Raw genomic sequence first — 26,680 nt, 5'->3', positions numbered from 1 at the left:
TGAAAATTGAATTTCTAAAAACGGGTTTTAAAAGTGGATTTTTTGTTAAAATATCTGGTTTGAAAATTGAATTTTTAAAAACTAGTTTTAAAATTGGATTTTTGTTTAAAGAAACTGGTTTTAAAACTGGATTTTCAAAAATTGGTTTTAAAACTGAATTTTTGGTTAAAAAATTTGGTTTTAAAACTGGATTTTATTAAAAAAAAACAGATTTTAGATTTGGATTAAAAAAAACGGATTTAAAACCGGTTTTATATATAAAACTGGATTTAAAATCGGTTTTATATGTAAAACTGGATTTAAAACCGGTTTTATATGTAAAACTGGATTTAAAACCGGTTTTTATATGTAAAAATGGATTTAAAATCGGTTTATAAATAAAACCGGATTTAAAATCTAAAACTGGTTTAAAACCGGTTTTTATTTTTTGAAATCGGTTTAGAACCGGTTTTTCTCTTCAATCTAGTTCTGGTTTGGTTTCTTAAACCATAAAACTGGTTCTGAAATGGATCTAGTTTGGATTTATAAAAATCCAAACCATGCCCAGCCCTAGTAAAAACTAATATTTTCACGTAAAAACTGATTCTCTTTTAAAATTAATTTTTTTATTTAAAATCAATTTGGCTTATTAACCTAAACGAAATTTTTTACTAATCATAATTAGAATTATTTTTTTGTTAATCTTAACCATATATAATCCTACATATTAATAATAAAATTAAAAATAAAATAATTATATTTATAAAATTTATTTTAATATAAATGCATTATATAATTTTTTATTAAGATTTTTGGCCCCTCCAAAAAAAATTTCAAGCTCTACCACTGTTGTTAGCAATGACGGAAATAATAATGGGTTAGTCGTTCTTGTGTTTCTTTTGTTTTGTTATATGTGTTTATATTTCTTTGAGTCATTCACTTTAGTGTGTTGAGCTTTTTTTGTTAAAAAAAAAATTAAAAAATCTAAAACTAGGATGTGGCTTTTCACATGTACAAGAGTGTTCTGTTGTGCAGCTACATCTAATCTTCGATCACTTTTTAATTTTTTTGGTCTTGTTCTTCAATCTCTTGAACTCTTACAATTATCTATTTTTTTTTCTCCCCCTTTTCTTTTGTTCATGATCCTCTTATAGTTTTTTTTCCCTGACCTTAAAAAATGTTTCTGTTTGACTTTTTTTTCTGTTTTTTAACGGACCTATTTCATGATTTTGTGTGTCAAGATAGGCCATCATTTGGCCCAACTCATGTAGTATCCGATTTTGTCCAGCATTCAAAATATAAAAAGAAAGCGTGATTTTTCAGTTAGAAAAAAAATAAAATTAAAACTACGAGGGAGATGAATAAATGTGCAGAGCACTTAGCAAAATTGAGTCATCAGATTCATTGACAGAGCTGCTGTCTCTATAGTACAAGTGCTCGCTGATGATGTGAAAGGGGTGGCTCCAGCTCCACCCATTTAGTGTGTGTGTTTTCTTTCCCTGGGGCTGTAGGCCCTCGTACTTTACCAAATAAATAAATAACGTGATTTGATTCTGCTAATAAATAAATAAATTCTGACAAAGAAAAATAAATTATTTTCCTAATGTATAGTCTATTTTTGAAATAAATAATAACGTAGAGTCAATTATTAGAAGGGGTTTAATGATAACGATGTTTACATCTCTTATATTGAGTAGTATATATATACAAGAAAGTTTTCAATTTGAACTTTATTGATTATTATTTATCAATAATCTTCTTTATTATTTCATCTCGTGGCCTGGAGAGAGGGGGAGAGGTGACATTATATAATCATATATATTATAAATAAAAGTTCTTTAGCTAGTGGAATAATAATACTAACCTGTCATTGTTCGTTCATATTAAATTGAGATTCTGTTTCTAATGGTAATCAGCTGAGAATTAAACAAGCTTATACTGGTATGATGAGGTCAGGTAGATAAGACTAAAAAATATTAAGTTTAAACTTGTGGGTGCAATTTATTATGAAACGACAACTCCCAAAGGCATTGCCAACAAAATGAATTAATCATATGAAAAACTAAAAGTGAAAACATTATGTATTCGGTTAATCAAAATCAAACTTATTGAAACAACATTCTACTCGCCGTTGCAAAACATCTGTAGCTTTAAAGAACGGTTAAATCTACCATTTAACATCGTTAGATCTTGTTTATATCAAGATATAAGATGCAGTGTAAATATAAAATAGTTTTATACTTTATTTAATTATATTATAAAAAATTAAATTTTTAAACATATTAATAAATCTATTTATTTTATTTGGAGTGGACAAAAATACACAAAAAGATTATAAATATATTTTAATAGTTACAATAATTTTTTGTGTGTATATTTTTGCCAATTATAAATCTTTTTACGTATAATTTTATCTATTTACTCATTTTTTGTCTTATAAGATGATAGTATAGTATTGCAGGTTGTATCTTTAACTTGATTTATTTTGTTTATGTTTTTCTGATGGTTGGTTGGAACTTAACGAATCGTTTGACATGCCCAACTTTGTTCTTATGTAGGAGTATCTATTATTATTATTAGAGTAAAGTATCGTTTTTGTCTGGGGTAAATTTTAAAGTTATTTTTAATATTTAAATTATCCTATTTAAATTTCTAACGTTTTAAAATTGGCTCGTCCTGCTGTTAAAGATCTGTTAACAGAATTAACGGTGAGACAAAATTGAGACGATTTTAAAACGTTAGGGACTTAAATATGACAAAAACGTTGGGGACAAAAATGATACATAGAATAAAATAAAATATACAAAGTTATGAAAAGAATAAAAAAATAGATTAATACCAAAACTATAAATGTTTGATTAAAATTTGCAATTGAAAATATCAAAAAGAGAAACAATGAAATTGGAAGATATATAGAGTCATAGAAAGCTATATAAAAAAAAACATAGAGATTTTAAAATTTACTTTTCATGACTAAACAAATAATAGAAAAATAAAGTTGAGACTATAAAATTAAGAAGAGTGTTTAAGAGAATAAAAGAGTGATGACTGAAATTTGAGAACAGGAAAAGACTAAATTTGATTAGGTTTAAAAAAGTAAGTTTGCAATTTTGAGCAATTGGACTTAGTTTATTTATAATGAAATCACTTAAAAATTTAAAGTAGCGGTATATATATATATATATACACAGAAAAAGAGAGAGAGAAAACAAAACGAAATACATATATATATATATATATATATATATATATAGAAAAAGAGAGAGAGAGAAAACAAAACGACGTCATTTTTTTTGTTTTTTTATTATTGCCGAAGAAATGAAATATTCTTTGAATGCTAAATTTACGTATTGAATTCTTTTTCTTGTCCCTATAATTCAAAAAGTTTTTTTTATTATTGCCGAAGAAATGAAATAAAAGATAGGGTAGAGGTATGACAGTTATTATATGAGGTCTACCCAATGCTAGATGCAAAGGCGCATAATAGATCGATATGAACCGGACATGATAATTTTGCATCATCCGGCTCGAGCATCAATCAAACGAACCGAGTATACCTATAGAAAAGTTTATATGTAAGAAAATGGACTCGATTCTGTTTTATGGAGTTACACAACTATCTATTGTGAAAAACTCATTTCTTAGTTGTAAATGCTCAATACCCAAGTAGGCTTTCTTAAATTTATATTAAAAAAATCAAAATTACGGTGGGACAAGTGTCCCCTACTTATGTGTGTAGGTCCGTGTCTGAGTGAAAAAGTTAAGTGACTGATGCACGGAAACTTGTCTTTCAACAAATTTTCCTTCGGCAAGTATACCGAATTGTCGTCAAGTAAAAACTCACAATAGAGTGAGGTCAAATCCACAGGGATTAACGGATTAAGCAATCAATGGTTAATTGATTATCCTAGTTAGACGAATCATATTGGAGTGATGAGTAACAAGGAACTGTAAATGACATAAAAGTAAAGAAAGCAATAAAGTGCAGAAAAGTAAAATGGCAAGAAAAGAGAACTAAAAATAAAATGAACATTGGGATCAAGAGATATTGCAATCCTCCGGATGAATTTCATTCTCATCTCTTCCTCAATCAATACATTTATTGATCTCCTTGGCAATCTTAAGTGATTGGATCCCAATTCCTTGATAATCCAATCTCTCTAAACTTGAACAATTTCTCAATTCCTTGATTTAATTGTTCATGGGAAGAGATGAAGTTTGGTCACTAATTATACCACACACATTCATAGATCAAAGAATTGGTAGTATTAAATGTCACAATATCCATCCAACCCCCAATCTAATCCAATGTGAGAGAGCATTTCTAGCATGATTTCCTCATTCCTCTTCCAAGGTTCAGAGGAAATCTAAATACAAGCAATTTCTCTTCCGATACAATTACCCAATTAGATGAAGATCGAAAGTTCTCTAGTAAAATCAAGAGAAAAGAAAGAAGAAGAAGAATAAAAACTAATTTCCAACGCCTTTAGAAGCGCATCATTTAGAGCTCTATAACTCGAGTTATACTTCTTGGAAGGTGAAGAGGTCAGCTGGCCTTACTACAGGTTGATACCATGTTCATCTTTGTACATTCGGGGCAGTTGTTCTCCGTCAAATTTAGTGTCCACCATGTAGTGCCATATATGCTTGAAAATCTCTGGAATCCTACTTTCTAATTTCACTGGAATCACTTCATTTGAAGCTTTGTGGCTGAAATTATTCTTATTTGAAGAAGGCATGGTCAGACTGCCAGGTGAGATTTTGCCCACGTTAGTGTCCACGTTAGTGGCACTAACGTGGCCACTAACGTAGGCCTTCTTGCTTCGCAAACGTTAGTGGCGTTCACTTTTTCCACTAACTTTCACAGCTGCCTCCTTTCTTCCACGTTAATGCCCACGTTAGTGGCACTAACGTGGGTGTTCTTGGCTTTGCAAACGTTAGTGGCGTTCACTTTTTCCACTAACGTTGGAGTTTCTCTTTCCTTCCACGTTAGTTCCCACGTTAATATAACTAACGTGGAAACTAACGTGGGTCTTCTTGCCCACCACTAACATTCCATGCTCTCCTTCTTCAAAGTTAATGCCATTAACTTTCTCACTAACGTTGGAGCATCTTTTTTCTTCCACGTTAATGGCCACGTTAGTGGCACTAACGTAGCCACTAACGTGGCTCTTCTCTGCTTCTTGTTACCTGAAATCAATCAAACAAAGTACATCAAAGTCTTGCTCTTAATCATGGGATCATGCATCATCCATTTTATCATTCAATTCATGCATAATTCTTATGAAATCATTCAAAATTCACAATGTTTGCTTGAATCATGGTATGATTGCATTTTCAACCAAATACTTGCTTATTTCCTAAGAAAATGCATGAAACCAACCTAAAGCATACAAAAAATGTCTAGTAAAACTAGCCAAGATGCCCTGGCATCACAATACTAAACTTAAATCTTGCTTGTCCCTAAGCAAGAAAAGAACTATGCACAAAGAATTCTCTTAATTGGAATGTATTGAAGAATTGCTTATGATGCCTTAGTAGGTGAAGTGAATAAGTGACAGTGGGGTGAACTCTAATTTGTATGCTTATGCAAGGATTCCAGTACTCATTAGTCCTCACATTTTGGAAGTCTTAGATCTTAGGACTTTTATTCAAATTATATTATAGAATCCTCTTTATAGATTGTTACCTTGAAGCAGCACTTATTTTCTAGCATTTTCTTTCTTTGTGGAATTTGGCCTCGACTCTAGGTGTCATGTATCAAAGCGGCTTTTTAAGATAAATTTTTAATCAATACTTCCAAACCAGTTGGTCTAAGGTATTAGGTGTTGAAGCACCCCTTAGGATTTACTTGCTCAAGCCTCTCTCTTTGATACAAATCCACTACAAGCATTTAACTAGGATAATAACTCTTTGAGTTCTTGTTTCTTTCTTTTTCTTCCTAGTAATTGATGCTCAAAGCCTTGGGCTTGTTCTTTGTTTTTCTTTTTCTTTTGTTACTGCTTCTTGGATCAATAGATGTTTGAGAAATTTCATAATACTTCTCTAAACTTCATTTCCTGTCTATGAGCTCCCATGCAAGTTTTCACAAACATGCAACCTCAATACACAATCATACAATCAGAACCTCCACTCCTCTTAATCTTTTGCTTGCCCCAAGATTTATAAAATTCTTCAATATTTTCCTTTCAAAAGAATAATTTCTTTGTTGCATTCTTAGAGATATTGGGTGCAAGTAAAATTCATGATAATCATGATATCATAGCAACATGTTACAAATCAAATATCAAATTATGCTTATTCACAAGGAGTAATCACACATGCATACAAATAAAATAGAAGACAATCATGCAATTTAAAGTGCTGGAAATAAGTAAGAGGAAAAAGGAACTTTACCACCTTGTAGTTCATCTTCATTGTTGTTGTCATTTTCCTCCTATTCTTCCCCTTCCCACACCAAACTTAGAATGATTGCTTATACTCAAGCAACAATTAAAATAGTGGTGATGGGGTCTATGATGGATCATGAGTGTCTTACGCAATGAAATGTGAGTAATGCATGTGCTTAAGTAAGCAATATTAAATATACAATAAAGGCACAAGAAGTAAAACAGAGACAATGTGATTGCATTAATAAGTGGTGTGCTTGGTACCTTGCATGAAAGATAAGTGGCAACACCAAAGTTAGTGTGACACTCTCAATTTAGAATGTTGCAAGTACCCAATGAAGATTGAAAATCAAATTGTTGCATGGCAACACCAAACTTAGAATGCAATCATATGTCAAATTATTGAAAGTAAACTAACCAAGGAAAGAAAATGTTACCTACGGTTGGGTTGCCTCCCAACAAGCGCTCTTTTAATGTCATTAGTTTGACATGTTGTTCATAACTTTCTTCCTCTTCTTCCAGTTTGTTTGGCCCTTTCTCTTGGCCTTACTCAGAGTAGACCAAATTGGTGATGCTGATTATTAAAGTCTCCTTATGACATGCGTTAATCTAGCAAGGTAGGATATGAGAAACTATTTCTTCTTCTTTTATCTTGTGGGTATTAGCAGACTAATGAGGTATCTATATTGCTAATTATGTCAATGATATTATTCATACTAGGAATTATCTTTTTGAAATGGCATTATTAAAAGAACTTTGAATTCTCATTTCTGGATCAAAGATCTTGGTATCTTAAAGTATGTTTTAAGTATTGAGGTTGCTCATTCTGTCAAAGATATCTCTTTATCACAGCATAAGTATTACTTGGATCTTTTGGATGATGCTGGTCTCTTAGGTTGTAAGATGACTATTATTCCAGTAGATAGTACTTTGTGTCTTTACCAGAATGATAGTCTCTTTTTTCGGATCTCTTTATTTTTGCGACACAACAACTTAGCGAATTTATGATTACACATACTGAGATACATTACAAAGCTGCTCTTTGGTATTTAAAAAACAATCTTGGTCATGGTTTTTTTTTTCCAGGACTTCTACTTTGCACATATCTACTTTTAGTGATTCTTATTAGGCAGGTTGTTCAGATACTATATATTCTTTAAATGGATATTTTTTCTTCTTCCACGAGAGCTGTTGTGAATTTTGAACTTGCTAAAATTTTTACACATTTATTGTGAGCATCCTTTGATTTTATTTTGTGATACTCAATACACCTTGTATATTGCTGTGAATTCCGTCTTTCATGAATGTCTCAAATATTTGGAAGTTGATTATCATCTTGTTCACCAAAAATCCCAAGCAGAAGTGCTAAAGTTACTTCCGGTTCTATCCTCTGAACAATTGGCCAACATCTTTACGAAATCCTTACCATCTTGGTCATTTCACATAAACTTATTCAAGTTGAGAATTTTTAATCTCTTTCGTCTTCTAGCTTACAATGGCATATTGAAGCAACCATCTCACTTGACCCATAACACAAATTCTTCTAATGATGTATGTATCCAAGAAAAATGATCATATACATACACTTCTTCTCTTCCAATTTTTCTACCGTTTACATTTTGTTCATTTTTTTATTTATTATAGAAATGATGAATTATCATCTAAAATATAATTCTATTATAATAAGAATCTTCATAAATTTTATAGTTTTAATGAGAAATATATACATTATTTTTTTTCTCATCCTCTTCTGCTTCTTTATCAAAAAAAATATACATATTAGATTTAGAGAGAAATATATACACTATTACACTGGTTTTCCTAAGATTGAAATATTCTCTTAAATTTCCTTCCTTCAAAAGTAACTATAAACAAAAGGAGACAATAATATAAACCTTTGTCTTCTAAATGAACTAATCGAAACGAATCTAATATCTTTCTTATCAAATTTTTTTCATAGTATTTATTGCACTAGGTGAATTTACTATCAACATAATTTAGGTCCACTAATCTAACTGCTTTGATAAACTTGTTAAAAACCTAAACTTAGACAAATTTTACGAATCACTTGAAATGGATTAGAAAATTATCATGGTGTAAAACAATAAAATTAAAAAAATCTATGCATCAATGCATGTTAACACTCTTTTCTAACCTTTTGAATTCACACAATAAAATTTTTTTATCTCTATTTTACAATATTAAAACTTAACAAATGAAATGATAATTTTTGTCTCACATAAAAAAAATTACCACAAAAAATAAGATCTAAAAATTTGTAATATGTCGTGAACTTTAAGATCATCATCTTCATAAATCATTTAGTATTATTTGTACAACAACACCTTTTTTCATTTTAACAGAATCAATTTTTTCTTGCCAATTTATCTTTTAGAATTTTTTTTTTCTTTGTCCCTTTAACATTAGAAAAAATGTTTTAACCAAGTCTTTCAAATTTAATTTTTAATTAAAATATAATTATAAAATATTTTATAAAATTAACTAATGAAATTTGTCTCTTTAAATGATAAGACATGCAATAAATTTAAAAATTATTTATTTTTTTATTGACATAATAATATACACACGTATCTGAAAAAAAGTATATTTACTCCTATATAATAATATTGGACAATAAAATTACTCTTTAATCGCAATTTTACTAGATTGAAATGCTCTTAATATTTTTATTACTTTTTAAAACCTGAAATAATTTTAGTAATATTATATGAGTAAATTATTTTAGTAACAATCTTAATTGAGTTGGTCCGATAACTTAATTACAAATATATTTTATTCAATTAATATATCATATTTTCTAAATATTTTTTTGAGTAATTATCTAAATCAATTTTTAAGGATTTTAAGAATGGATATTTTAGTCATAAAAAAATTAATATATAGATCAATTTTCAAGATTTTATTCTGACAGACAAACCAGTTCCTAGTTTATTTTTCGGCAGAATAATTACCAAATCAGTCTCTAAAAATTTTAAAACATTAATAATAATGTTTTGAAATCCAAATTAAAATATTTTCTTTTAATACAAACGTATTTTTTAAAGTATGACATCTTTTGATTATATTAAATACAAAAATATTAAATAGTTTTAACATTGAATTTTTGTAAAATAATTTCTAATAATTTTATTGATTAATAATTATTATTATTATTATTATTATTATTATTATTATTATTATTATTATTATTATTATATTTTTTTTGTTGGAGGACTATTATATCTAATAAAAAAAAAGTTAAAAATTAATTTATATATTAATATCTTTTGGAATTAACATGTTCATTTTTAAAATTCTTAGAGACCGATCTAGATAATACGAAAAATAAATTGATTTGTCTGCTGGAATAAAATTTTGAGAATTGATTTGCATATTAATTTTTTTTAAAAACTAAAATATTTATTTTTAAAATTATTGGAGATTGATTTTGATAATTACTCTATTTTATAGAGACCAGGTGCGTCAACGTTTTGATTACTTAACATAATTTAGAGCGTAATACTCAATTTAATTTGTTCAAAGATACTTTTTAGTATTAAATTATGCAAAATATATAGTCACCAAAAAAAATTATGCAAAACTCATTGTGTTGATCCGTCCTTTTTCTACCGTCTTCAACCCATCGTTTGAGGCCAGCGGCTCGTGAATGAGTTTGTTAGAGAGGGAGAGAGTAATTAGGAGGTAGCTGGAGAGAGTATTGCATTGGTTAGTTAGTTAGTTTGGATCTTGTAGCAGAGTTTGTTATGCTACATATGGCTGCACCTTCAGCCTTTGAAATAAGTAGATTTCCCACCAATGCAAATTTCACTTTTCTCTTGTTCTAAGCTCGCATAGCAGAGCCTCAATTTTCTCATCAAGAAATCGGCAGCTCAGAACAGAATTCAACAATTGCTTCTCACACTCTGACAAAACGAGAACTTCCCCCTTTCTCTCTCGCGCGTTTTTGTTTGTCTTCTCTCATTTCTTGAACACACTCTAGCTGTTCGACGAAATGCCTGAATCATGCACTCCCTCACCACCGCACCCTCTTTTTCTTCCCTTTCTTTCCATTTCTTTCCCCACCGCCACCGCCACCGCCACACCCTCTTTCAGTTAACTCCTCCCTTCATCTTCTCCTTCCGGTACACCACCGCCAAGAGGCTCCAGGTGCAGCTCCAGGTGCAGGAGGAGAAATCACTGAGGAAGAAAAAAGGGAGGAAGGGTCTTTGCTGCAAGGAGGACTTGGGTGGGGCCGAAGAGGAAGTGTTCTCTCCTCTGGAAGCCGAGCTTCTTGAGTTCATGCGGAGCTCCGAGAAGCCATCAGCATTCCCGACGAGGGAGGAGCTGGTGGCTGCTGGGAGGGTTGATTTGGTTGATGCCATTGTTACCAAAGAATGCTATCTTGTTTATGGCTGGGATTTGGATCGTGGGTCACGTGAAAGTTACGATTTTGATGGTGCTTCTGTTGCTAAAATTCATGGTCAAGCATCAAGGGCTTCTGGGTTTTCTTCCTCTTCTGATGGCGATAACTCTTGCCAGCAAGCCAAATCAATGTGAGAATCTCCTTAAGATGTCTCCTTTTTTTTTTTTTTTATTGAAGAATCTTGCTATAATGTTGGACCTATCCTCATATTATTATCATTATTACTAGTTTGCCGTATTTTTTTTGTTTTCTTGTGTTTGTTTTGGGTTTCTTTTCCCTTGGAAGTTTTTGCCTGAATGGTTTAACGGACCTAAGAAGAGTTCTAAAGTTTTCAAATTTGGAACATTTTATCTATGCTTTCATTGTTCCCGCAGTTATGAGCTAGTGCCTCAGTTTAGTTTCTCAGATTTGAGACGGTAAGAGCTGCCAGGGAGCAGTCCCATGTGGACTGCAATGGTAACAAGTTTTGTTGGCTTTATTTGGTTAATGTTGTCAGTTGTAGAATTAGATACTTTTAACATTGCGGTTGTTGTTGCCCAAGAATAGGTGGCAGCTCTTCTAGATAGATGATGACTTTGAAAAAATTTTGGGAACTAGTCACGCCATATCTATTGGCTAAAATTTTGACGTGGGAGTAAGCATTTGATCCATCAAATTATATCAAAACAAAATCATGGGTTCAATGCCGCAGGTGATATTGGAGTGGAACGTTTGGCTTTATTTGGCTAGTCTTACCATTAGAATTTGAGGAGTTTAACATGCTGACTCAGTGCCATCCTCTAAGAAATTCTAAAGAAATAAGTTGCCGTGTCATCAGTTATGGCTTTTGTTCTAATGGTAAGTGTACGAGAATTATTTTTGAATGCGATCTTCTGTTTAACAGGGATATCGAAGTTGAGGAGTCAGGCATTGAGGGTATATTGAATCGGCTGGAGAGACAGAGAAGTAATTCCTTTGGACTTGGGTTAACAGAGAAAGATGAAAGTGATCCTTCCAGAAACAGTGAAGATAAAGATACAGTAAGTACTCTTCATGGTGGTTTGATCAAACATGATCAGCACAGATCTCAATTAGGTAGTGAAAATTTAAGAAACTCCCTTGAGCCTGACACATGGAGAAATTGGATTATCCAGAGGAATGGTTCTTCAAATGTAGATTTTGAAGGTAATGTATTTTATTTTCAGGTTGTTTCTTAATCTGGACAGGATCAACTGATATCTTTATGATCATATACAGCTGCTGAAATTGTTCCTAGTGAAATTAGGGAGTCTTCTGCTGAACCTGCAAATAGAGAAGCAGGGTTCAGTTCTCTTGATGGGGATGCAAATCACAATGATATCAAATCCCGTATCCGGAATCTGGAATCAGAGCTATCCTCTGCACTTCATTCGTTGAGATCTAAAGCTGATTATGTTACAATGCAGATGGTGAGTAATGAGCTAATGGACATGGCTGTATATTATTATTACCGCAACATAAGAACGAAATAAATAGCATGAGATTTACATACCTGCTGCTTTTGAATCTCATTTACCTCTCCCATTCTTTTCCATGTAGTCAATCTTAATTTATAAATCCCTTTTTTTTTTTTTTGGCTCTTTGGGTAGAGGGGAGTGTAGCTTTTCGGTTAGCAAATTCATGTACCCATTTTTAATGCATGTTGACTAGTTAGACTTAGAAGCTGAATATTTTGTACGAGGAAAGATAGGAAAATAGAATTACTGCGATTTATAATTTGGGCTGGAAATGAATGACAAAAGGATACACACAGTCTGTTTATAAGCCAAACCAAACGGTGTGAATGTACTTAAATTTTCTGTGTTACCAGTTAACTTGTTATGAAAATTATTATTATTATTATTATTATTTTTCTTTCGGTAGTGGGTCTATCTTTTGTTGAAGAATCCAACACATTGCTGTCAATTGTAAACCACCTCAAAATAATAATAATAATCATTGCTCTTTCTTTAGCAGTTTTTGGGTAGTTAAAGCATTAGTATGTAAGTTTCTCTTCAGGATACTAAACTAATCCTGAGTTGGGTGCTGTATATTCTTTTATAGGATCAGAAGAACTCATCAGATGATCTAGCAGAGTATTCCGATGCTTGGGAATTCCAAGAAACTGAGATAATGAATGCTCAGGACAGACTGCGCTCCATACGTGCTAAGTTGTCAGTATTAGAAGGAAAGATGTCATTGGCAATAATGTACCCTCAACTCCACTCAACCATTGTCTTATATATATTGTGTGTTACCTAAACCTTGACAATCCCATGTTTTCCCAGGGATGCACACAAAATTGTTGAAGAGAAGCAGAAGAGGATTAATAATGCTCACAGAGCCTTGCAAATTCTGAAGATGATTTGTGTAGTTTGGCATAATCCAGCTTCACAAGTATATTTAGTAGGATCCTTTGATGGTTGGTCCACCCAGGTCAGACCTCTTTCATGATTTTGGTTAGATAATGAATATTTTCTCAAGATGGGTTTCATCATGAATCTGATCTTGAGAAGTAGTACCATGTGTATTTGAAAATTTTATGCCTAGCATGTGAATGCGGATGAGGGGTTGTGCACAACCTTGAAGCCCTCGAAAATGGATTCCTGGTTGTTTTACTTTAAAAAAGAAATACTATGGAAAGAAGAAATAGAAATTAAGGACAACTGCGAATGTGTGGACCTAATTTAGTGAGTTCTTAGATCATTACTTTAACCTGATTTTGCGTTTTGATTGTCTAGTGTTTATGTGTCAGTTGCAGGCTGTCTTAAGAAACTACATCGTTCTTCCCTTTTGAGGATGTATTCTACAATTTTGAGTTGTCTCTGATTTTAATGATGCAATGATTACTTTTGCAAAAGATTTTTTTTATTTTTATTTTGTTCTGTTGTATAGACTCGGGCATTTTAGATCCTTACACTTAGCATAAAACACACCAATAATTAACAGTATTACATTGCAGAGAAAAATGGAGAAATCAAATACTGGCATGTTTTCTTTGAACTTGCAGCTATATCCTGGAAAATACGAGGTTAGTTGTGTTTCAACTACTTGATTTACAATCCAGATCAGGTATAGCAAGCATTCAAATATTTGATTCTCTGTAACAGATCAAATTCATTGTTGATGGTGAATGGAAAGTTGATCCACTGCGGCCTATTGTTGTTACCAATAAAGGTTATGAGAACAATCTCCTCGAGGTTCCTGATTAGTGTATGATAGTGTGTGCGATTGTGCTGAGATAGAATCTGTAGATCAGAAAAGAGTATCACAGGCATTAGGCTAGTACCCGAAATCTTTTTTGCTTCTCATTTCTTCACAGGAAAAACCAAATGTTTGGGGTGGTTTCAAACATTTAGGACAGTATATTTTCCTTTTTACACTCATGTACAGAGTAGTGAGTAGTTCATTGATTCTTTTAACATGTAACACAAACATGTATGGATATATTGACTGATGTCGAAATTAATCCCATTCAATTCTTTTTCCACATGTTCATGTAATCTTTAAGTGGTTTCACACCCTTTCTGTGTATAATGTGATTCTCATGCTCTTTGATTATACGTGGTAGATGAAAATGATCCAAATAAGCATGGTTTCACGGTCAAAGAATCTTAAGTATTCATGTTTTTGAGACCGGGTTTGATCTCTTTTTTACATATGTTTACTCAAGATAAAATAGTTAACTGATGAAAACACTGGCCAACAACTTTGCAGAGCTAATTTGATTATCCAATGTCCTAGCATTATCATCAATGAATTATATAATTATAGTTAGTAACTGTAAATTATAGTTGCAGTGGTATTCCTTTCACTTTTGGGAAAATTGACAGTTAGATTAAGATCACAAGTCTAGAGTTACAAGGAAAATGTTGAGGATAACCAAGTTAAGTTGAAAGCCTCATGAAAGTCTAAGAATCTAGGGCTTGGTTAAAGCAAAGGTAAAGCCACTTCCACAGTAGACTCTGATAGAGGAAACGTCATCCATATCATAACCCAGATTTACTGTAACAGGACGGGCCCTGTCACAAGGATCCCCCAGGCCAAGTTGACCATGCTCACCCCAACCCCATGTCTTTATTTCTCCATTATCTGATTTAAAGAATAAGGGTAAAAACAAGATCGAAATCAGTATGTTAATATAATGAAAGTATAGAAAAAAATCAACCTCTTGATATTGTATTCAAATGTCAAATTGTCAATACTTATTGCATTGCTTCCAAATTTTAACGTGGTCTCCACTCTGAAACCAAACCTACTTTTAGATGAGGAGACGACACAATTTTAAGTGCAATCTTTTTCTTGCCTAAGAACAAGAGAAGAACATCTTACCTGTGACAAGAATGGAGTGCTCGGCACCTGCGGCAATATCAACAACCTTTGTATCATCAAGGCCAGGGACTTTCTCCATATTGGCTTCTCTTAAATCTACCACAGAATGACAAAGCATAACAAAGATAAGGGCAATGTCCTTAAACAACATTTTGCATGATAAAACTCCACCTTTTACTTACACCATCAAATTTTACCCATGAATTCAGGCAGTGCCATGTCTGTTTTTTCTTTTCCTTTTATTTTTTTCCCCACTAAGTTACAAGCTTTTCAATGGTTGCTTGCCTTTTTTGGGTTCCAGATCCATGAGTGTTCTGCAGGTACATTATTTTGCTAAAGGTGAACTAGGTTTATCTATACCATCTTTTCACTGATTCAATATTGATTATTGGAAAAATGTTTAAGGCTAGAACTAGTAATGATGTTGGCGAAGGTAGATAATTCAAACACATGCATGGAACTAACCATGGCAATACGACTTGCATTCTTAAGGATTAGATTAGATATGTCATGTGTGCACCAAGAGAGTAATTATAGTTTCTTCAAGAACAAGGTACTCAAATGCATTACCATGTAACTGTTTTGCTGAGCTCGTACTCCAATGATTACTAAGCATTCCAAGATGGTTGCCACCAATCATATAGACTTCACCTGCAGCTATACACAAATTTGACAAAATATGCACTCTTCTTCAATACGAAGCAAGAGAAGTAAGGAAATCATGGAATTGGAATAGATAGTAACAAGAAATACCAGTCAAAGTTAAAGCATGGTTCCATCCTAGAGCAACTTTGGTAAAACTCAAGGTAGAGTTCAATCGTCGAGGAGAATTAGCATCTTCATAGCCCTTGAATCCTCTTCCCCATATGTAAAGATTTCCATCAACTGATGCAACAAAAAGATATAAAGGAACGAAACTAACACAGGTTGGAAAATATCTTTCTATATTGATGAACGAAACTAAAATTGATGCGATGGCCAATGACCCATGTTGGTTAACTATCTTTCTATATTGATTTCATCAGATGACCTAGTTTATCTACTAGAAATTTTGTCAAACTTTTGTTGTTAGAATGAGGTGACATTGTTCTTCGCCTTTCGATGTAAACGCAGGTCCCACCGCTTCTTATCATCCAACCACCACCATGATTCCCGGCGAAAATTATGGTTCTGATTGTAGCAATTCAAAAAGGAGGAGTGCTAGGGGCCAGCAGGGTTTGTGATTTGTAGCCATCATTTAGCTATCATTAGTGTTTTCAATTGTGTGAGATTACATCTAATGGTGTGGAATAATTCACTTTTCTTTTGTCGGATAAATGCTGGCCAATTTTAATAAAAGTGTTGGCCTCTTAGACTTTCTCATTCAGAAAGTTAAGGATTTACCAGATATTGCAGCACTATGATCTCCATTTGCAGCAATGTCGACTGTCTCAGCATCTTCAAATCCACTAACAACTTGAGGAAGATTAATAGATTTGACCCTATCTTTGGAGACACCCAATTGACCGCGCTTCCCAGATCCAAATCCATAAACTTGATTTGATGAACAATCTGCACCATAATTGCGATTGATGCTTAAAAGAGGCAGCAGAACATAACTCAAGATCGAATGTGTAACTTGTATATGTGTCCGGGCGTACCTTCCAACAAAACGAGGGAATGGCGCATGCCACATGCAACCTTGGCAACACGGCGATTATCGAAGGATGATACCTTGGCAGGAGAGCAGCGTGATGTGTAATCGCCATGGCCAAGCTGACCGAATGAAGCATCGCCGCAAGTGAACAAGCATCCGGTATCTTGAAAAAAGATAACAATAGTTAGTTACTTTCAAACACTCAAGAGTCAAGACAGAGAGAAGAAGAGTAGAAACCTGAAACAAAAGCGGAGTGACTCCAACCAGCAGAGACATTGGTTATGAAGTAAGGGTCCAGAGATGTTACAGGCTTAGGATACAAGGAGTTGTTAACAAACTCCCCATGGCCTAGTTGTCCAGAACTGCCCCTGCCCCATGAAAGTACCTTCCCACCTACACTTCATTGTTAATTAAGAAAATAAGTTGTTGAAATTAAAACAAGAGAAGGAGGGTAGAGTCGTAACTGGAGGTGATGGCGATGACGTGGGCGGCGCCGCAGGCAAGGGAGGAGATGTTGGAGACAGAAAGAGGGGGTTGGCGAATGAGCTGAGGACTGACCTCGTCTTCAAGGCTGCAATTACCCAACTGCCCCTCCGTCCCAGCACCCCAACTCCACACTCGTTCTTCTTCTTCCATCTATCTATTGTGTTTGCCCACTTTCTTAGTTTCTTTCTCCTTTAACTGCTGTCTGCTGCTACTTTACTACCTTTCTTCGATATTCTCTCTCCCTCTCCTACTTATTTTCCACCGTAAACAATAAAATAAAATTTAATTTTGTATTTAAAAAGAGCACTTAGTCCCTTACCAATGGAGAACGATGAATTTAGGGATTATCAAAACTAGAGAAGAAATTTACCATAAAAATGTTTGATGATCTTAACGGAACTACGCTTTTAACCTAAAATAAGTTTGAAATAATATAAAATAAAATAAAATTACACATTGATTTATGGATTTGTCTATTGTGTGAAAAATTAAAGTTGGTTCTTAGAGAACTAGGTGACTATAGTCCATATTCGAATTTGATGGCTCTCATTTCAGGCAAAGTGGGAATTCGCAAAGCGTGTTCCTCAAGTTGTGTTCTCTCTCTATATATAATAAGACAGTAGTACATAGTTCATTGGCAGAAAAGCATAGTTGTCAGAACTGAATTGGTGATCAAACTGATTAAATTATTGGGTCATTGAATTATTGGTTTAACTGATAAATTACTGGTTGAACCGTTTAATCCGGTTCTATATAAATAAAAAATAACTAAAAATTTAAAATATATATTTTCACTAATATTTTAAGAATATTAAACTATTTTAAAATAATATGAAATAAGAACAATAAGTATTTTGTTATTTTTATTTTATTATAAATATTTTTATTTTATTTTTGTATTAAAATAACTATTATTTTTAAATTTCAATAATTTATTAATTAATTTATATCTATTATACTATTATATACTACAAGTATTTATTAAAAACTACTACTACTACATAATTTGCATACTAATGCATGAGGAATGTTACAGCCTAACGGCTGTGCTAGCACTTTAATTCCCTGAAGACAAGGGATTGAACCTCCTTTTTATCATTTTGAACAAATTTGCATTTTCAATCGGTTCGGCTGGATCGGTTTTGATCGAATTTGACCGATTTTCAACGGTTCATTTTGGATCTGACCGATTCGTACCGGTTCACTTCCTTACACGGTCTAACTATCGGATTGAATTGGTATAGATTTGGTTCACCAGTTTTTCGGTTGAACTGGTCGGTCCGGTCCGAATTTTACAACTATGTTAAAAAGTATTAACTTTATTATGCAGCATGTGGTACAATAGTAGTGTAAAAGAAAATTTTTTACATCACCGTATATTAGATTGCTAAATACAGATAATGTTAAATATAAATGTCATTTACACCAAGGTTCTGAAAACCGAACCGATCATCAAATTGCTCTAGCTATTGGTTTATTGGTTTATAGGTTCAACCGGTTCGACCGTGGTTGAACTGAAAAAACTGTTTTATAATAAAATAATAAATAAAATATAAATAAATACACTAAAATATCCAAATTAAAAGTACTATATAAACCTGAATGTTATAATCTCATTCAAATACTTTCATATTGTACCTTTTGCTTTCTTTTTTGTCTTTCCGTCCTAACAAATTAAATACAATATATGATAAGCCTAGTATTACATTTAACTACACAAAATCTAATTGTTATTGAGTGTTGGACCTAGGAACTATCTCAAAGCTCTATTGTTGATACTTAATCAATAGCTCAAGCTATTAGAGGCCATCAAACAATTTAAGTCTACTTCTTCAATATCACAAAAGAGTAATTTAACTATGCAGATTAATATACCCCCGAAACAAAAAACAATGCAGATTAATATGATAGTAGTGGAAAATTAGTGAAAAAGTAATTATTTATTCGGAAAAAGAAAAAGGGACAAATAAAGGGAATGTTCACCTCTCTGGAGCAGTATTAAGAAGTTGATTGCATAGGGATCAATCCTAGAAAGTGTCAAGTTTTGAAGGACCAAAGAATAGAAATTATAAATTAAAATGAGCATGGAAGCTAACTAAATGGAGGTGCATATTGGAGTGGATAAAAAATGTTATTACATACTTTATCTGTATCCAACAATCGAAAGGTACCATTCAAAAACTCTATAGCTTCACTTGTTAGCTCCAAACTCTATCTCTATGCATAAGAGTCTGATATGAATAATAACAGCAGCAAATTTCAACCAAAATAGAGTCAAAATTCAACCAATAACAGTAGCAAAATTCAACAATTATTCAACTAATAACAGCAGCAAAACTCACAGAATAATTAACAATTATTAACCCATAACAAGTTTATAGATTATTCAATAATTATTGTTTAAAAAAACCTAGAAGCTAGAAGCATAAAAGTATAAAATAGAGGGGGAATCGGTGAACAAAACTGACCAGTGCAACCGAGCTGACGCCGGCGACGGTGGAAGAGAGGTGTACGACGGAGGCAGGAGGCGAGTCCGTCGACGGTCCTTCCAGAGTTGAAACAGCGACGATGGTGGAGAGCTGCACGATCGCGATTGTAATCTTCGAGGCTCCAACTTGCAACGGCGGCGGGAGAAGTCCAGCAGCTCGACGGAAGTGACGGAGACAACTCGCCGGCAGTGAGAGGGAAGACGAGCTCGAGGGTGAGGTTGAGGGTGAGGGTGAGGGTGAGGGACGGAGAGGGAGAGCTGTGCCGTTTGTCTTGTGTGGAGCAAGGGTTAGTGGAGTGGGTTACTTTATTAGGGATTTAAAGTTGCTGGGTTAAATGGGAAGGACTTGGTCAAATTTAAAAAACTGGCCGGTTCACGATTCGGTTCGACCGACTGGTTCCCGGCCAGTTTTGCGATTCGACATCGGTTTGCTGATTCTACGGTTTTGCCATTAGTCTGAACCAAAAATTCCATCGATTCACGGTTCGACCGGTTCGACCGTCCGATTCGAACCGGTTTTTAGAACATTGATTTACACTGATAATTGGCTCAACCTATTGTTGAATATACGAAATTGTACATTTATACATACACAATATTATACTTGATGTTACATCATAATAAAAAAAAAAATAAAATCAATTGGAAAAGATGGCAATCTAAAGTGGATATACATGGACCAATTTTATGCTTAATTCAAACCTATTCTCAAATATACGATATAGTAATTTTTGAAAGTATAATACACTTATACATACAAAATAGGCTAAATATCCCTTTAAGGCATCCAAAATTTCATTCCATATCATCTCATACAAATACTAACATCTAAATGGCCGAATACGTTGATTACCTTCTTGACTTGAATTCAACAAAATTTGCCTGAAATTTTAAAGTTTACGTTATTAGGATTTAGGAAGTCCCAAGTAAGTATAATGAGAAGGAGGTTGGAAGCATTCAAATGATTCTTCAGGATAAAAAGGTTTGTACACTGTGTTTTTAAATATTTTCTTCCGACTAACTAATTTATGCTTCACCAGTAACTAACACCAAATCTTTCTAATAGGGCGATAGGATGCATGCTAAAATTCCTAGGTCTTTGGTCAGTAAGTGGAAGGGTTCTATTGTACAGTTTTAGAATTATCAAATGACCCACTTCATTGTTGTTGCTAATGATATAGGCACAATCATAACTTCGAGAAAATGGATACTTTGCTTCTACCACAGAACACGAGTCATCCATGTGGAGAATCCATACTTTTCATTGAAAACCTTTCATTTCAAATCTATACCAGATTTTCTGAAGGCTATAAGTTGGATGATTATGAGAATTTTGATAAGTACATGTATTTTATATTGAACATATTCCTATACTAAGTTATTAGTCAGATATATAAAGAGCATTTGTATTGTCAGATATCATTGCCGAGGTAGTTGGCAAAGAGGATCCCAAATATTTGGTCACTAACAAAGAGAAAGAGATTAAGCATTTGTTGGTTGTCCTAGAAGATCTAGAGTCTGTTGTTAAACTCCTTTGATGTTTAGAATTATTTTACAAAATAAAAGATTTGCACTTTATCAAAATCCTTTGATATTTAGAATCATTTTACAAAATAAGGATTTGCACTATTTAAAATGTTCCATTAACATCTTGCAGGAGCAATAGAATAAACTGCATTCTATTCGGAAACATGGTGGACTAGATTCTTCCACAACTTGAAGATGGAAGGGTGGAACTCCTTATAGTTTTGTTTCAATATGTCAGAGCAACAAGGTGAAATGGAAAGACCTCTATTCAAAGCAACTTTGATGTGTCTCAAATGTAATTTGACAACAACTTAAAAGAGATAATGGAGTTTCAAAAAAGATTTGCAGAATCTTAATGTATTAATAACACTAATGTAAATATTTTTATTCAACCACATGTTGCTATTCATTATTTCTCATTTATTCACCTTAGGCTGCTTAGTGTGTCGCCATCAAGTTCTGTGAGGATTAGTCAAGTGTCTTCACAGCATACATGGTCAGGAGCTGATGAATTTAATCAAGGTTATGTTTCTGTAAAGACAATTGAAGAAACACTTGGCTTGGTTCAAGAAGGTCCTTGCTGGATATCTGCAACCATTGTGGCTATAAATGCCATGAACAAGGATTGGTTCTACAAAGCATGTAGGAGGTTCCCGAAAAAAATAGAACTAAGTATCGGTGATAGATAGAAGTGTAACAAATGTGGCCACACTCATGGTTGTGCAGCTTTGAGGTATTATTTTGTTTAGATTTCTTTACTTATCGTGGTTCCATACAAGTACTAGGTTTAGAGTTGTTCTAATTGGTAATATATTTTTATCCTTTGAAATGGTAGGTTCAAGGTGGAGGTCATGGTATATGATGGCACTAGAAGTATGAGTTTGCTTCTCTGGGACAGAGAAACCACTCAGTTGTGTGGTAAGCGAGCAGAACAAGTGATGGAGGAGAATGTAAGTACACAACTAAACATGATAATATTTTTTAAATTAATCTTAAATAATAAATGCATTTAATAAATAAGCTAGGATTAGTGACACTAACATTTAGTTTTAGCTCCAGATAACTGGTGGTGATAAATATCCCCCTATCCTTGATAATATGATAGACAAAAAAGTGCTATTTAAGATTAATGTAAAATATGCAAATATTAATCATAGAGATCAAGTCTATACTATCATAAAAATGTGTGATGATGATGAGATAATTCAGAAGAATCTTCCAAAAGAGATGCAATCTAATCAGTCTATTAGTGTTATGGTATGGTTCAGTGTTTATATTAATTTTTTGAAGTTATATTTCTTAAATAAGCATGGTTTACAAGTATATTTAAACAAAAAGAATGGTTTTAGATTTTGTAGGAAATTAATTGCAGCAACTTGTAACACCCTAACTACCAAAGCTCACGCTTCCGGCTGCGCCACTCTGATAGTTCGGACATTACAACGACAATTATACTATTTAATACTATAATATGAGCCTGTTTAAAACTTTAAACAGCAATACCACTCCCAAAAAAATACTTTTACTATACAACGAACATCCACACATACCATACCACTTACAGAAACTCATAAAGAGTACATCCATATACATACATACATATATATATAAATAATATTATAAACATTAACCAATACAATTCCTATCCCTCTTACAGAATATATCAAGATAAAGGCGAGGGTACAATAAACCATAACTAAAACAACACAGAGCATCACAACGATAACTAAATAAACTCTTCGTGACTTCAGCGTCCAAATCCAAAAAGGGGAAAAAATGTAGAGGGTGAGAACATCATCCTCGAAAGGGTTCTCAGTAGAGGGTTTTTAGGAATTACTGTAATAGGATACATGAAGATAAACCGTACCAGTGATTAATAACCGTCTTATGCCTCTTTTCAAAAACAACAGTTTACAATAAAAGTAAAGTCGGAAATCTTTTCTGAAAGAGGAACCGTTCAATCCTTAAATCATCAAAAGCCCTTTCAAAAAGGTTTATCTATACTGAACCAAAGTAGTCTTTCATAGATTTCCAAACCAGAAATATAAAATTGAAATCAACCATTGATCCATCTCAATTCAACCACGGCCCTAGGCCTAAACAATCCAATCCAACAACCAATCACCACAAACCAACAGAGTTCTAGTTGCAAACACAGATAGGAAGTTCAAGCACAAACAAACAGTTACAGCAAGTGGAACAAGTAGCAGGTAATCACAAGTAATTACATAGGCAAACCAAGTACAATATGCACACCCAAACAATGTCACATAGATGCATATGATGCATGCCTGTCCCTAGTGGCTGATGATATCATCTGTTGGTTATATAGCCAACCCGACACATCCTGGTAGCTAACCATGGACAGAAACACCCATCGTGGAGCAAGTAAGTTTGAGCTACAACCCCCTTGCTACTACCCGCTCAACCCAGAGCTAGTGGAATAACCACTACTGCGGCTACTACCCAGGCGGGTGTTTAAAAGCTCAACCTGGAGCGAGTGGAATCACCACTACTACCGCTACTACCAAGGCGTCACAGTCTCTGACCTGGAGCAAGTGGGACGAACCACAACCGTTGCTACTGCCCAGGTATCTCAAGCATATATTCATTCAGTTCCAGCCATGGATCAACATCCATCTCAGCCATCCGGCTTAAATTCAAAATTCATAGTCAGCCATACGGTGCATAACTCATTCGGCAATCAGCCATAAATCAATATCACACACAGCCATTCCGGCTCACGATTCAATCCAGAACCAGCCAATATTCATAATCATACACAGCCATTCTGGCACATAACAAAAATAGTACTTCCATCATTCAATATCATCAAATTCATAAAACTGGCATTTAAGCCATAACTCACTTTTCTCAAGCCATTTCACTTTGAAATCAAAATTTAACTCTTTTCAGCCTTGGCTTTAAAGATCCCATTTTTCAAATCATCTCAGGCTCATAAGCCAAATTTACTCAAAGTGAGTTCTCTTTTTAAAACAAAGCCACTCTCGGCATTCTCTTTCCAAAACTTCCAAAACCATGGAAAGTTAAAGATTCATTTTGGGAACATTCAAAATCACCCATCCAACAATGGGATTTTATAACAAAAGTTCCTCGCCAGAGTCCCAAGTCTTTAGGGAAGGTAAACTTATATAAATTCCTTAACATTCATTGAAACTCTTAAAATCATAGATTCTCGGTTCAAGTAAATAAAACTGAATTTAGTATATAAAACCGGCCATACTAAATCACAAGTTCCAACCCGGTCCAAAAATCGACTCATTTGAAACGGAACCGGTTCATTTGAATCAAACCACTTTCAGGTTTCTTTTTGGAATCCATTTTTCTAACTCTTCCAAAATGCCTCAAACTTAATTACTTAATTAAAAGTCTAGATTCCTTTAAAATCACTAAAAGCTCCTTTTTATATTGAAATCAATATTAGAGCATCATTCTTTCCTTCAGTTGTTTAAACAGTAAAAATAGTTCATTTCTAAATGAGCCAAACTCAACGCATAAGGTTGATTAAATAAATTAAGCTTGAAAACATAAATATCCTCTTAATAAATCAAATAATACAATTTCTCAAACAAGATTAGGATTTTTTTTTTAGAAATTTCGGCAGCACCTCCCCTAAAACTTGGACTTTTGCCACCCGGTTCGGGTCCCAACTAAACCGTTTCTCATTCCTTTTCAACAGCTCAAAACCAGGAATCAATTCAAAAGCAAGCTAAATCCAACAGTCGCCTCAGTTGCATATCTCAAGGAAATCATTTCAAAATCAACCGTTTTAACTCATTTCCAAAGCGTTAAAGAAGCAGCCTAGTAATAAATCATTTGTCCAAAACCAAGTCAATTAAAGTAAACCAGGCTGAGTTCAAGAGTGCATTCGACTTTTCAAATCATCAAAATAATTAACTCAAATCAAATCAATCCTCAACGGATTAAACTCAGATTCAAATCTTTAAAGAATCAACTTCAAACATTACATTTCACAAAGCCGCACAACAATTCAGCCAAACCAACATCCATAATCATTCGAGTCAATCAAATAATACATAAGGCAGATACAATCACCAAATACACAATATCTCACATCAGTATCCATATGTAATAATTCCAATACATAAAACATAGTTTTTAGAAAGCGCCCCTACCTCAAAACGCAATTCCATAACCCAAATGTCTCACAGAGTCCTTTCCGCCTCAACCCGAACTAACGGCAACCAAAACCTCAGCTCCCAGCCACTTTCGCAATAACCATAGCAACACTAATCGCAACATATAATAATCAGGACTCGATCCCACGTTACCAATACTCATTCATTAACCAAACACAACAGAATACTAACGCGAGATTATTCGAAACATAATTTCTTACCGAAATAACACAATGAGGCAGCTGCGATTCTGAACCGGCCCCAGCAACAGCTCCGGTGGCGGCCAGAAGCTCCGGTGGATCAACTATAAAAACCGCGCAACATCAAAACCTTCTCGAAAACCAAAAAGGCAGAAACGTCAAATAAAACCCTTACCGGCGACAACAGCAGGGTCTCAAGTGGCAGAAGCTCAGCCTGGAGCTCCGGCAGTGATCCCGAAAGTCACAGAACCACTCCCGACGGTCAGAACACAGGGGCGCAGCTTCCTCCTCCGACCGCGACACTTGCGGCAGCTTGAATCCATTTTCGGCGACGGTGAGAACCCCATTAGCGCAGCGCGGTTCAGTCAACTCCATAGGACAGCGGCAACCGGACCTCCAGCTCGCGTCGTCCTCTCCCAGCGGCGCTCAGTCTCAGCCTTCTTCTCCGACGCGACGTGGCGGCAACCGGCGCAGCTCGTGGCTCCACAACGACTCTCTCTCTCTCTCTCTCTCTGTGCTGTGCAAACTCCGATTTTTCTCTCCCTCGGTGCTTGTCGGCAGTAACAGAGATGGCGGTCACAAACCCTAGCGGCGGCGGGTCAGTCACGATGGAGGCACGGCGATGACGACAGAGTGCTTTGGGCCAAGGCAATAAGAGTGTGGTTAAGAACCCTGGACACCTCTAGTTGGGGACTCTAGCAAAGCTGAGTCACAATCTGAAAAGGTTCACCCAATTATGTGTCTGTGGCATGAATGTATCCGGTGGTAATACTGGAAGACAGAGTGCTTTGGGCCACAGCCAAGACTCAATAAGTAGCTATGTTCAAGAATCATCATACTCTACTAGGAGAATCAATAACACTATCTGGATTCTGAGTTCCTAAAGAAGCCAATCATTCTGAATTTCAAAGGATAGAGTGAGATGCCAAAACTATTCAGAGGCAAAAAGCTAAAAGCCCCGCTCATCTAATTAGTACTGATCTTCACAGATGTTTTTGGGATTCATTGCATATTCTCTTCTTTTTATCTTATTTGATTTTCAGTTGCTTGAGGACAAGCAACA

General features: G+C 34.1%; 2 protein-coding genes across 2 annotated transcripts; one reads left to right on the top strand and one right to left on the bottom strand.

The window, feature by feature from the left end:
- Nucleotides 1-9,865: 9,865 nt before the first annotated feature.
- Nucleotides 9,866-14,278, top strand: LOC112800947 (protein PTST homolog 2, chloroplastic). The gene is made up of 7 exons (XM_025843414.3): nt 9,866-10,921; nt 11,675-11,955; nt 12,028-12,218; nt 12,853-12,998; nt 13,077-13,224; nt 13,751-13,819; nt 13,899-14,278. The coding sequence occupies exons 1-7, from the start codon at nt 10,392-10,394 to the stop codon at nt 13,998-14,000; spliced, it is 1,467 nt and encodes a 488-aa protein (XP_025699199.1). The 5' UTR covers nt 9,866-10,391; the 3' UTR covers nt 14,001-14,278.
- A 325-nt stretch (nt 14,279-14,603) lies between these two features.
- On the bottom strand, nt 14,604-17,830 carry LOC112800948 (ultraviolet-B receptor UVR8). The gene is made up of 8 exons (XM_025843416.3): nt 17,221-17,830; nt 16,994-17,149; nt 16,761-16,919; nt 16,504-16,671; nt 15,874-16,005; nt 15,691-15,777; nt 15,121-15,216; nt 14,604-14,880 (listed from the first exon to the last, which is right to left on the bottom strand). The coding sequence occupies exons 1-8, from the start codon at nt 17,390-17,392 to the stop codon at nt 14,708-14,710; spliced, it is 1,143 nt and encodes a 380-aa protein (XP_025699201.1). The 5' UTR covers nt 17,393-17,830; the 3' UTR covers nt 14,604-14,707.
- Nucleotides 17,831-26,680: the final 8,850 nt, after the last annotated feature.

This window comes from Arachis hypogaea, chromosome 5 (genome assembly GCF_003086295.3).
Source record: "Arachis hypogaea cultivar Tifrunner chromosome 5, arahy.Tifrunner.gnm2.J5K5, whole genome shotgun sequence".
In the NCBI taxonomy this organism is placed as follows: Eukaryota; Viridiplantae; Streptophyta; class Magnoliopsida; order Fabales; family Fabaceae; genus Arachis; species Arachis hypogaea.
Note: the sequence above shows the minus strand (reverse complement) of the source record. Positions and strands in the feature narration are given on the sequence as shown.

What these genes read in the sequence shown, in the direction of transcription:
- LOC112800947 (XM_025843414.3), top strand. Translation starts at nt 10,392, where the DNA reads ATGCACTCCCTCACCACCGCACCCTCTTTTTCTTCCCTTTCTTTCCAT. An exon ending in ATTATGTTACAATGCAGATG is followed by an intron (nt 12,219 to 12,852) that starts GTGAGTAATGAG and finishes ATTCTTTTATAG; the next exon opens with GATCAGAAGAACTCATCAGA. An exon ending in AAGATGTCATTGGCAATAAT is followed by an intron (nt 12,999 to 13,076) that starts GTACCCTCAACT and finishes ATGTTTTCCCAG; the next exon opens with GGATGCACACAAAATTGTTG.
- LOC112800948 (XM_025843416.3), bottom strand. Translation starts at nt 17,392, where the DNA reads ATGGAAGAAGAAGAACGAGTGTGGAGTTGGGGTGCTGGGACGGAGGGG. An exon ending in TCACTCCGCTTTTGTTTCAG is followed by an intron (nt 16,920 to 16,993) that starts GTTTCTACTCTT and finishes TCTTTTTTCAAG; the next exon opens with ATACCGGATGCTTGTTCACT. An exon ending in TTCCCTCGTTTTGTTGGAAG is followed by an intron (nt 16,672 to 16,760) that starts GTACGCCCGGAC and finishes ATTATGGTGCAG; the next exon opens with ATTGTTCATCAAATCAAGTT.